Below are 13,179 nucleotides of genomic sequence, written 5' to 3' on the forward strand. Positions count from 1 at the left end.
ACCAAAAGGATCAGATAGAAGATTGCTTATCCACATTTAAGCTTATAGACTTCTGAGTTTTAAGCAAACTAAATCTTTGACAAAAACCTTTCTCAGCTTTTTGTTCGAATTGCTCTTTTTTAATGGAACTTACCCATTCTAGTTTTAATAAAACATGTATGAATGAAGCTAGAAGCTTCATAGAAGCTTAAAAGCAAAGTTATTTATCTTGATATACTGAATGTTTACATCCAACAAAACTTTCTGGGGGTATGAAAGTTTTGTGAATATAAAAAATGCTGGCGTGTAGAGTTCAAATTTATGCTAAATGCTGTATATGATAAACACAATTATGATATGTTAAGTCATTATTAGGAGAAAGTTTCTCATTACGAGATGTTAAATCATTATGAGAAAGTTTCTCATTATTATGAGATGTTAAGTCATTATTATTAGAACATTTCTAAATATTATGAGATACTAAGTCATTGTTATGAGAAACTTTCTCAATATAACGAGAAACTAAGTAATAATAATGAGAAAGTTTCTCATTATTATGACTTACAGAATTATATTTTTGTACTCAACTGTGGCGGAAACAGGCTTCCATAACAACCAGACAGTAATAAACCAATACAAATGAAAGTAAAGACATGTCTTTAAAGGGGTCATATATTATGCAATTTTGGTACAAGTTAATATGAATGTTTAGGGTCTAAATGAAAACTTTGTAATATACTTTTATTAAAAATTCGCATTAGTATTTTAAGAAAACATAATTTTACCTGATCAAAATCAGCTCTTGTTTTCAGCACTCCGTTTCAGTGCATATGCCTTTAAATAATAAACCCCGCCCCTCTGTTCTGTGGCGTGAACGCACGTGTAGTGTTGCCTTGACAACAGTTGAAGGTTTTGGAGATAGAATGTCAGCGGGAGTCTCCGAGGACAGATCTGTGCAATTGTATCAGTTTGAACTGGAGTAACTGTTCACCGGAACAAGATGACGGCCGCAAAGAAGTTCGACAGTTAAGACTTGAGGACGTTTCTGAATGGCTGGTTAACGTAATGTTACTTTGATCTATCTTTGTATGCACTGGCAGGGTAGAGTACTGAGATGCGAACGCTGTGTTTACTGATGTATACAGTTCATTGTCAGATTGACGTTACAACTAATGGTCATGAAAAACTTTTTTCCCGTGATTTGAAAAGATAAATATAAAGATTAATAAAACTTTAGGTGCAGAGGGAACATTAATAGTACCGATAATTTTTTCAGCAGCAGCTTCTTAGCAAAACCAGCTTCATACTGATCCTCGTTTATAAAGCAGTCTGGTGAGAAATGATTCGCGCAAACAAGAAAGTATTGACGTTGATCGTGGGGAATATTCCCTTCGTAAACAAAACTCGGATTTAGGAACATCAAAATGACAGCTGTGTTTGTTATTTTACCCAAGAACAGAACACCACAATTGCTTAGTGTATCATTCTGCTCCAGTGTATCAACAATGACGGACTATAGTCTATGACGACAGCTCGCTCAAGGCGGGTCTGTGTTGAAACACTGCTGTCAATCAACAATCGTGGGAGGGGCGTGCGACCGTGTGACGTCACACGGTCAAACGGCTTGATTTGAGGCAGGGGAAAACATAAAAGGAGATAAAAACAAAACCACTGGATGGATTTTTATCATTAAATGATGGTTGTGTACAGGCACTGCCAACACACATTGCAGTGCAATCAACTTGTAAAAGTGCATGTACCATTATATGACCCCTCAATCACTGAGTCAGATTTCACTTTTAAGACTGATTTAGTGAATAAGGGACTTGTAATTGGGACTTTTGGGACTTGTAATCAAATTGGGACTTGTAATCAAACCATCTTTTTGAGTGATTCATTAAAAAGAACCAGCTCTTTCTCAAATCTGACTTTTGAATGGAAAAACTACTAAATCGCTCAACTTTATGCTCCCCGATCACATACTTACCACAACTTGAGAACTGCTGCTGAGTCCCTCCCCGTAGTTGTCTGTGGCAACCACGTCAAATTTGAAGTAAGAGCGCCGCATGTTCCTGTACATGATGGCTGTCTTAATTACGCCAGTGAAGGGCTCAATAACAAAGCCGTCTTTGCCGTCAGTAGTAGGGGGGATAATCAGCCTGTACAGCACGGCACTGAAATTCCCTGTGTCCTTATCCAGAGCCTGTCAGAAACAATAGAGCAGACATGTCAAAGAGAGGAATAGCCATGAGCTACTTTTCACCTACACCAGAGAGATGCTCAACCTCTGCCGTCACACGCCATTCCACCTTCGGCCCTTAGGAGGAGCTCCAAGCTCCGATTTGCCAGCACCAAGTCTCAGACGAGCATTACAGCACTCCACTGTGGTGACAATGATTTATAATGGCTTTTTACATGAGAGGGAAACAGGCGGCTCCACGGGCAGCAGCAGGGTGCCCTGGACCAGGCAGAGTCATTAACACAAATGAGACTTTTACCAACGTGCCTGGGAGACCTGTTTCAATAAATACAGTAAATGTGTATTAAAGTCCCTTGCAAACAAAAGGTCTGTCTTTGAATTGGTTCGGCTAAACTCGGTGGAGAAAACTTTAAATCTGCGCTGCGGTGAGTTCTTGAGCCGAAGCTGTTTGAAATTGAATTCATAGTTCCACAAACGTCTCTTTTCTTTTCTTTTCTTTCTTCACGTTCTTAAACCTCAGATTTAACTCAGATTAAACTAATTATAAAGAACAGGAGGGAACAACGAATGCAGGGAGAATCGAAAAAAGGCGCTTCCACAACAACGCGTAAAAAAGTAAAAGAGTTTCAATCCCTGGCCTTAGGGTTGGCAGAGCAAAGAACGGTTTAAATTTCCTCGCCCTTTTCTCCTCAAAACTATTTAAAGAGGGATTTCAAAGTAGATTAAAGTAGTCTAATCTACGAACCCCTGAGCTGTTTGAACAAAACTCCATAGTACGCAATTCCCATGACACCTGAGAAATGGACAAAAAGCATGGCTGTGTATGCCATGTGTATGTCTGAACTTCACATCTCAGATGTTTCTACAAGTAAACAGAAGACACCGACGAGTGGTAATCTGTATTCGCAGTGAATGTGACCCTATAAAACCCTGGACTTCTGCTGCGTGGCTTAACTCTGGGGTCTGGGGTCTTGGCTAATAAGTTCCCCTTGAACGAACGGCCATCTGATAGCATCACTGCTGCCGTTTTTATAGTTGGCACATGAACTTATATTGAGGCAGGGTGAAGCCATTCGAGGTAAAACCCAGTGTGAGTGGCAGCATGTGGCCTGCATGTCTAATTAGAGTAACACTGATGTAATTAAAATGTATAACTTTTTCAAAGCTGTAGCTCTGAGACCTGAAATTGAAATGCCTGTTGAATTACAGTTTTGATACCGCACAGTAAAAACTAATATGTTATTAGAACTAGACTGAAATTAACAGTGCTTGTTTTCTGGCTATTTGAATTACATTACTATCAAGCAAGTAAACTGTCAGAAATTTGAAAAAAAAAAAAATACTAAATGTTAAATAAAATTACACTTAAAATCCCCGTGAACCGGAAGTTGCAAATGATTTTTCTCCAGTGCTGTGACGTATTTCCAAGTGAAACGGAATATTGAACAGAGGGCAGGGTTTTACTCTAGCGCTCCTCCTCTCATCTCTCGCTCATAGCAAACTAACGGTTTGAGGGGAGTGGTTAAGCGTTTCCCCACCCAAGCTGTGAAACCTACGTCATCAGAAAAAGAAACCATTCCAGACCGGAAGTAACTTTTCAGATTTTGATTAAAGATTACCAGGGTAAAACATTTTTTTTAATATATATTTACTTGCACGGATTAATTGTTCACCACCACAAGATTAGTAATATGCGCTAACAAAGAAAATAGGTTAAATTTTGATTTCACGGGGGCTTTAAACAATTTAAATGAATTAGTAATACAGTTAAAATTAAACTTTAAGTTATTAATTTAATTAATTTAATATTTCTAAGACAAGTTCAAGTTTTAAAATAATCAACGTGGTAGAATAAAACAGGAACAAATCCCGAGCTTTCAGGCATTTAACCAAAAACCCATTGAAATAACCCAACGGTTATAACGGAAGTATGCTAAAATACAGTTTTAACTTATTTCTGGTTTCTGGGCTACAAAAATACAGCAGCACTCTATTATTCTGTTAGTCAGCCATAAAAATGGCAACAGTTGAACGGATACACTTTTACTCCATGAAAGGATTTACCTTGATGGAGACATGTTCTGCTATAGCGCCACACTGCAACACTGACAATTAAATCTGTGTATTATAAACAATATAAACAACGATCGACAAAAATGTGTAAAATTGAGCTGGAAAAGCTATAATATCTGTTTATGTACGTTTATGTTTTAAAATCTCAGGCTTATGGTTGAGTACAGTCATTACAAATAGATATGAGTGAGAAACGGTAAGTCTCGGTAAGAGAGAGAAACGGTAAGAGAGAGAAAACAAAAGAATATTACATAGAGAGAAAGAGGCTGGAAAAGGACAGTGCTCTGCACTCTATAAGAGAAAGCCTGGCTGATTTATGTGGATCTTTGATTCATTTTCTTTTCCAGAAAATGCGGCGCTCTTGTCCATGCTATTGACAGCTGTGTTGAGATCTGTATCAGCGAGCCTCCGCAGCCGTGACATTTTATAAGCTGAATCACAACGATCCAATCTTTCAGACCTCAGCTGGTCAGACTTAAGCTCTTCAGCCGAGACCAGCAATCTGAGCAACACCTCAAGAATCAGACCAAGAATCACCAGCACTCCAGATGCAACCAGATGCAATGCGGTGAGATTACAACAACAAGATATTGGTCTGACCACACACTGACAACATGACTACAGTACACAAAAAAAAAATCATTTAAAAAAAAAAATCAGCCAATCAGAAGAGTATGTGGGCGGAGTTATGTCTGCAAGCCAACTGTACTAATATGAACGATAAATATTGCACCTTTTTAGCATCTTAGAATGTCTTGAATATCACCGGACAAAAACTTTGATTAACATTGAAAATATCGCTTTTATCGCACGTTGTTTAATCTGTTTTTCAGTCATTTAAGAATCCAATTCAGATAAATTCACTAATGAATCATTCAGGTGAATTTGCGAACCGGTTCGAATGATTCACTTGACTCCAAATAATGATTTGCTCACATATCAAATATTAGCGATCACAAGCAGGTTTTTCTCCACACTAGAGCAATATCAAACCACTAAAACGTTTGAAAAATATATATTATTCACCACAGAAATATCCATGACTTTTAAGAGTTGATTAATATCCATGACTTTTCCATGCCAGAAAAACTATTTTAAAACTCACTGATATTTCCAGGTCTTCCATGACCATGAAAATGGGTGATTTCCTCATGTTGAAGAACTGAATTATTTTTCATTGCTCTGTAGCTTTGTTCTCTGAAATGCGTCCATTGGTGCCGACATTGTTTTTTGCATGCTAAGCAGCCAGCCAATCAAATTACAATTTGAGACAGCTTTTGCCATTCTTATGAAATGTGCGTCAGTTAGTGAACGATTGTTGGCTTAAGTGCTGCCTGCATGAGGCTTCATGGATTCGGTTACAGTCCTGCAGGGGAGAGACACTTTACCTGGACCTGTAAAACAGAGGTGAAGGTCTTGGCATCCTCTGCAACCCCACCGAGGTAAAAGGGCTTAGTGAACTCCGGAGGATGGTCGTTCTCATCTTGTACGTCGATGAAGACCTTTGCTGTGTTGCCTGAGAGAAAAAAAAAATATATCACAAAATACAAATTATCATTATCATCAATAAGAAAGGAATATTAGACCTACAAACATCTGAGAATATGTTAAAGCAAGGCCCATAAGGTTCAAGAACCAATGAGCTTCTGCAAGAACCAATGAGGTTCATTCTCGTGTTACGCTGCATGTTTGAGCTTCTGCAAGAACCAATGAGGTTCATTTTCGTGTTACGCTGCACGTTTGAGCTTCAGCGAGAACCAATGAGGTTCATTCTCGTGTTACACAGCATGTTTGAGCTTCAGCAAGAACCAATGAGGTTCATTCTCGTGTTACGCTGCACGTTTGAGCTTCTGCAAGAACCAATGTGGTTCATTCTCATGTTACGCTGCATGTTTGAGCTTCAGAAAGAACCAATGAGGTTCATTCTCGTGTTATGCATCAATTTGAGCTTCAGCAAGAACCAATGAGGTTCATTCTCATGTTTTTCAGCCCATTTGAGCTTCAGCAAGAACCAATGAGGTTCATTCTCATGTTTTTCAGCCCATTTGAGCTTCTGCAAGAACCAATGAGGTTCATTCTCGTGTTACGCTGCATGTTTGAGCTTCTGCAAGAACCAATGAGGTTCATTTTCGTGTTACGCTGCACGTTTGAGCTTCAGCGAGAACCAATGAGGTTCATTCTCGTGTTACGCTGCACGTTTGAGCTTCTGCAAGAACCAATGTGGTTCATTCTCATGTTACGCTGCACGTTTGAGCTTCAGAAAGAACCAATGAGGTTCATTCTCGTGTTATGCATCAATTTGAGCTTCAGCAAGAACCAATGAGGTTCATTCTCATGTTTTTCAGCCCATTTGAGCTTCAGCAAGAACCAATGAGGTTCATTCTCATGTTTTTCAGCCCATTTGAGCTTCTGCAAGAACCAATGAGGTTCATTCTCGTGTTACGCTGCATGTTTGAGCTTCCGCAAGAACCAATGAGGCTCATTCTCGTGTTACGCTGCACATTTGAGCTTCCGCAAGAACCAATGAGGTTCATTCTCGTGTTACGCTGCATGTTTGAGCTTCAGCAAGAACCAATGAGGTTCATTCTCATGTTTTTCAGCCTTTTGAGCTTCAGCAAGAACCAATGAGGTTCATTCTCATGTTTTTCAGCCCGTTTGAGCTTCAGCAAGAACCAATGAGGTTCATTCTCGTGTTACGCTGCACGTATGAGCTTCAGCAAGAACCAATGAGGTTCATTCTAGTGTTACACAGCACGTTTGAACTTCCAATTCGGACTAAACCGCTCAACTCATATGGATTAGTTTTACAATCTCTTTATTGACTTTTTGAAGCATCAAATTAGTGGTGTAGACTGTCAATTAAGTAAAAAATGATTGCACTGATTTTAACTTTTTAATCATTTGTCATTTTACCCATGACAAGGAAAATGCCTAAAAGCAATTCAAATCAAATTCAGTACAGTAAATCATCAAAAGTTCTGCACATCTAAGCTGCTAAAGTACATCTCTACAGCATTTCTTCGTCAAGTCCTTCAAGACCATCATCTGTCACTTCTCAAAGTAAAAGACAGAGTCATATTTTGTGGGGGTATGAGAGCAACAACACGATTTATCATCTGACACACTTCAGCGCTCATGCCAAAGGGGTTTCCAGAGCCTTCTGCTCATTTCTGCACAGTCACTCTGTGTGGAGCACTGAGGTATCGCTAAACAGAGCAGAGTGACATGGCACTAGAGTATCGCTGACCACTGTAAAGCAATGAAAACCAACAACAATTAATAAAATAAGCAAATGAGCCCCCTGAAAAAGCAAGTGTTTTAAAATAACGCTTATAACAAAACAAACTATACATTGACAGCTAAATGCAGTAGACATTGATCGATGAAATAATATACATATTTAACCATCTAGATTTGCATGAGACCCATGAGGTCTTATTTAAATCAAGGACCTGGCAGCTCTTTTAAGCACACCGACAAGATATAATTAATTAAAACTTGCTTTTAACAATCAATTAATACCACTAAGCTGACAGACTGACTAGACTCAACAAATCATTTGATTTTATCATTCGTTTTTCATTTTCATTATTTCTCAAATAATGATTTTCCAAAATCACCTGCATATGGAAGGAATGGACAAGTAGCCCTATCCCCCCACCTTCCCTGAACGCTATGTGACAGGAAGTAATTATATTTTAGTTATATTGAGACATTCTGTACTGGCATGCTGGAAAGGAAGTGTTTAATAAACTCTAAAATTAAACGAAAAAGCAAAAACATCCTGAACAAGCTTTTAAGCCACATTAAATGTCCCACGGTCAAGAGCAGACCCAGAATGTTTTTATTTTTATTTTTTTTTTAATCTTGAAGTCTAAAATTTTGTTTAACACATTTAAGCATTTAAATCCATTCGGAAGGATTTGAGTTTAGTCATAATTTTAGGCCCTGGTTAAAGGCCTGTTCACACTAAGAACCATATTTATAACAATAACTACATTTGCATATGTTAATTATAATATAATAAACAGATGTAGATTATATATTTTAATACATTTAGCATCTACATGTCATCTGCCAATTTAAATGCAAAAAAAATTCAGTGATTCTAACACTATTGTTTCTCTGTGTCGTCATTGTAATAGTTGTGGTGTAAATGTCCCTATTCTTACAGAATTTGAACGATAACTAAAACTATATAATTATCATTATATGTGTGAACAGGCACATAAAAGTAGCCTCACTTTTGGCTGGGGCTCGTAGGTTGGACGACACCAGCCTCATGGAGTCTGCTTCCACGCGGATGATGTAACTGCTGTTTCTCTCATAGTCCAGCGGCTTGGCAGTGCTGATAACTCCAGTGATGTTGTTCATTACAAATTCACCTGTCGCAAATGAGAGAGAAAACTTTCATTTGCTATTTTAATTATGCATTTTTAATCTGAGATATTTATTATGTAGTGTGAGACTTCTTTTACAGAAACAAATAATGATATTGTTATCCATACTTTTACCGTGATTTGACATAGGCCTAAATACCAGGATATAAGAATTCGCTCAGTAGTTCTAAGTCCAGGTCTTACAACTCATCCCTTCACCACTTCAGTGAAACGTATAAGTAATGCACTTAGCTATATTGGGATTTCAGGTCCAGAGTGCACTATCCACCTCTTGAGTCTCATTAACATTCCCAAAGGATTAGCTCTGATCTTGGTGATGTCATAGCATTAAATGTCTTGGATCCAGGCGGTCTGAAGGGTGGAATGATTACCTTATTCTTCCTCGCTTTTTCTAGTTTACGCTAATGAAAACAGCTTTTTGATTATCTATCTACGCTCCTTGATTCCATCTAATGAGAATGTACCGAAACGACTTCCCCTTCACTCTAAACCAGCACCAGATGTATTCAAATGTGATTTCAGCTGAACACATTCAGAATGTGAGGAGAGAGGATATAATCATGCACACCTCCCTCTTCCTGCTCTCACTCGCACTCTAATGACACACGGCAACAGCAAGTACAAAGTACAAAGTAAAAAAAAAAAAAAACTTCTTTCATGGAGCTTTTGATAACTTGCAGTTGACAGCCACCAACGAAATGACGTCTAGGAGTGTGTGGGCTGTCATTATCCCATGCTTGATGTCTTACAAACTATAATTTATTACAATACAATAATATCCAGCTCATAAAAGACCAGTGTGACATTTCGCGCAATCTTGTCTATATTTTTTTTTTTTTTTCACTGAAGTTACTGGTGAAGGGATAAACCATGTTCTGGTTGAAGTATATACTGAAAGGGCTAGTGTGTATGAGAACTGCCATTGAGCATTTAATTGCATGCCATTTCTGCATCATTTTAGCACTTGATTCACTAAACAAATTATACAAATCCGGTAAGTGCTCACCGCCTTCATTTCCTTCGATGATGGAATAGACGATGGTCTGGTTTATGGCAGCCGCCAAGATGATTCCTGTGACCGTTCCCACGGGAGCGTTCTCGCTGACGGGAGAGAACCTGCACATACACAGTGCACTGCATTAATAATGTATCACAAATCGTGCATAATATAATGGTTCTGGAGGGTCGTTCCGCTGCATTAGAATGAGTTTTAGCTTTTCTTTTGAGTTTTCTTTCATCAGAAATATAGCTATATATACAGTATATATATATATATATATATATATATATATATATATAGATAGATAGATAGATAGATAGATAGATAGATAGATAGATAGATAGATAGATAGATAGATAGATAGATAGATAGATAGATAGATAGATAGATAGATAGATAGATAGATAGATATAGCGAAAAGTGCCAAATTAGCTGAGAGGCTGCTCACTGCAGAGCCAATGGGTTGGATATAATGGGTGGAGCTTGATGGTCATAATCCTATCCCTTAATATAACTCCACCCATTAGGTGCATAGAGAAGGAGCTGACAATGAACAAGCTCCACCCATAAAGTCTAGAAAGGGGGAAATGGACGTAGTCTCAGAAAGAAGCAATATTTCATTTATTTTTGGCAAAATATGCTACATTAAAGAACACATTTTATTCAGGAAGGATGCTGTTCAACAATTGTTGTTATTTTGAACTTTCCATTCTTAAAGTCCCCCTGTAGACAATCATTTTATTATCCCTTAAAACTCATCTTTGTGTTTTTTCCTTGGGGAAAAACATGTCATGCCTTAAAATTATTTGATTAACTCTATACCCTTGCCTATATGCGGTTATATGAATATGGAAATAAGCCTCGCCTCCACTAACTTACACCAGCTCATAGAGTACTTGTTGAGGATAAAATGTTGTCTTGATTGGTTACAAGGAGGTTTGTGATGCCAGAAACACCAACGATTTCAAATCAAGTTTTTGGAACTGTCTTTCGTTCACTGCAGGTTTAAGGAGAAAATACTCAGCAATACTCTGTTGCCTTATGAATTTGCACATAGTTTGCTTTAAGCATATTAAAAACAACACATAGACATATAAACAATATTAAAACCTCGATCTTCACCACAGGGGGATGTTAAAAGAATTCACTAAGAAATGTATCCCGGTTTCCAGACAAATATTAAGCAAAATAAGCTTTTGTCGTTGATAATAATAAGAAATGTTTCTTGAGTAGCAGATCAGCATATTAGAATGCTTTCTGAAGGATCATGGGAAGACTGGATTAGTGATGCTGAAAAATTAACAATATTTAAAGGTATAAACTACGGAGCCCCCCTAGTCCCACTTTGGCAAAAAATAATTATAACTATCTTGTGGCCTCAAGATACTATCTCGTGGCCTCAAGATAGTAACTCGTGGCCTCAAGATACTAACTCGTGGCCTCAAGATAGTAACTCGTGGCCTCAAGATAGTAACTCGTGGCCTCAAGATAGTAACTTGTGGCCTCGAGATACTAACTCGTGGCCTCAAGATAGTAATTTGTGGCCTCAAGATACTAACTCGTGGCCTCAAGATACTAACTCGTGGCCTCAAGATACTAACTCGTGGCCTCAAGATAGTAACTCGTGGCCTCAAGATACTATCTCGTGGCCTCAAGATAGTAACTCGTGGCCTCAAGATACTAACTCGTGGCCTCAAGATAGTAACTCGTGGCCTCAAGATAGTAACTTGTGGCCTCAAGATAGTAACTCGTGGCCTCAAGATAGTAACTCGTGGCCTCAAGATACTAACTCGTGGCCTCAAGATAGTAATTTGTGGCCTCAAGATACTAACTCGTGGCCTCAAGAAATTAACTCGTGGCCTCAAGATAGTAACTCGTGGCCTCAAGATACTAACTCTTGGCCTCAAGATAGTAACTTGTGGCCTCAAGATACCAACTCGTGGCATCAAGATAGTAACTTGTGGCCTCAAGATACCAACTCGTGGCCTCAAGATAGTAACTCGCGGCCTCAAGATAGTAACTCGTGGCCTCAAGATACTATCTCGTGGCCTCAAGATAGTAATTTGTGGCCTCAAGATAGTAACTCGTGGCCTCAAGATAGTAACTCGTGGCCTCAAGATACTATCTCGTGGCCTCAAGATACTAACTCGTGGCCTAAAGATAGTAACTCGTGGCCTCAAGATACTAACTCGTTGCCTCAAGATAGTAACTTGTGGCCTCAAGATAGTAACTCGTGGCCTCAAGATACTATCTCGTGGCCTCAAGATAGTAACTCGTGGCCTCAAGATAGAGGTATCATCTTGAGGCCACGAGATAGTTATAATTTTTTTTTTTTTTTTTTTTTTTTTTTTTTGCCAAAGTGGGACTAGGGGGCTTCGTAATAAACTAATTTCTGTATATCAGTATTTTAGCATTTCCTTAGATTTGAACATGACCTTGGCATTGCTAGCACTTTACTCAACTGAGCTACAAGCAATGTTTGAAAGCACAGAATAAAACCCTGAGATTGTGAAATGGCCAGTTAAAACCGTGGCTTGAGTTTCAAGAACTACTGGAACTGCAAAACCGCATTTTACAGAATCTACTGATAATCTAAATGGTTCACTTTTGCTCCTTGAAATGGACTGTAGGCTATTCAGCACTATCAAACAGAATTACATTTACACATATAGGTCTGACAGAAAATCAATTGCCAGTCAGCATGATTGTTTCACATTTTGGATCTGTTGGAAGTGTGGACAGCATACAGTTTAATTTCATAAAATAAATTCAATCAATTTGAGCTAAAATAGATTCAGGTCTATAATTACCAAGACAAAATATTCAAAGGAATTTAATCAATCAAGAAGTTAACCAGATCACAGTGTTAATTGGGCATCCTACACATTTGCTAAACTAAGCAGAATAAAGAGTGTTAATGGAATGTGAGTGTGAGACTGAACAGATCTTCACCTCCAATGAACCCAACAGCAGAACTGATTCATAATGAAACATATGTTTGATATCAGCTGTTGCCTCTTCAGAACAAACATACATTTGACTACGAGACATATTTCAGTGCCAGTGAGTGAGAAAAGCACAATTTGGACTATAAAAAAAATAAAATTAACAAAAATTAAATATTTTTAGATATAAAATTGTATTTAATAAAATAATCATGTAAAATGGTTTAGGAGTCAATGTGGATATGAGAGAAAGTGGCTATGTTTGCACGCACAACTTGTGTTTCAATCGGACTAAATTCACTCCGATTGATTAACCTGAACGTAGTGTTCACATGAACGCTAAACGTGATCAGGTTGATGTGCGCGTTTATTTGTCACAAACTTCAAATCGGAATATATTTTTTTGGCACGTGCACAAACTGCACGAATATACAGAGTTCCCCGCTGTTTGCATATAATAATAATTCTTAAAATAGTAATACTTGCATATAATAAGCTCGTTCCACGTGTAATCAAACGAGAGAGAGAGTGAGCAAGATGGAGATTTGACTGTAGAAAGAGAGATGGCTGAGAGACATTACA

At 38.1% G+C, this 13,179-nt stretch overlaps 1 protein-coding gene across 3 annotated transcripts in view; it reads right to left on the bottom strand.

The window, feature by feature from the left end:
• pcdh15b (protocadherin-related 15b) overlaps window positions 1–13,179 on the bottom strand; it is a 310,069-nt gene that overhangs the window by 30,225 nt on the left and 266,665 nt on the right. For all 3 annotated transcript variants that reach the window (XM_089121979.1, XM_089121980.1, XM_089121981.1), the window contains 4 exons: window positions 9,659–9,768; window positions 8,497–8,637; window positions 5,641–5,768; window positions 1,967–2,182 (listed from right to left, as the gene is read on the bottom strand). In XM_089121979.1, the coding sequence (XP_088978105.1) occupies window positions 1,967–2,182; window positions 5,641–5,768; window positions 8,497–8,637; window positions 9,659–9,768 (595 nt within the window). The remainder of the gene's footprint in view (window positions 1–1,966; window positions 2,183–5,640; window positions 5,769–8,496; window positions 8,638–9,658; window positions 9,769–13,179) is intronic.

This window comes from Pimephales promelas, chromosome 17 (assembly GCF_988280905.1).
Source record: "Pimephales promelas chromosome 17, fPimPro1.hap1.1, whole genome shotgun sequence".
Classification (NCBI taxonomy): Eukaryota; Metazoa; Chordata; class Actinopteri; order Cypriniformes; family Leuciscidae; genus Pimephales; species Pimephales promelas.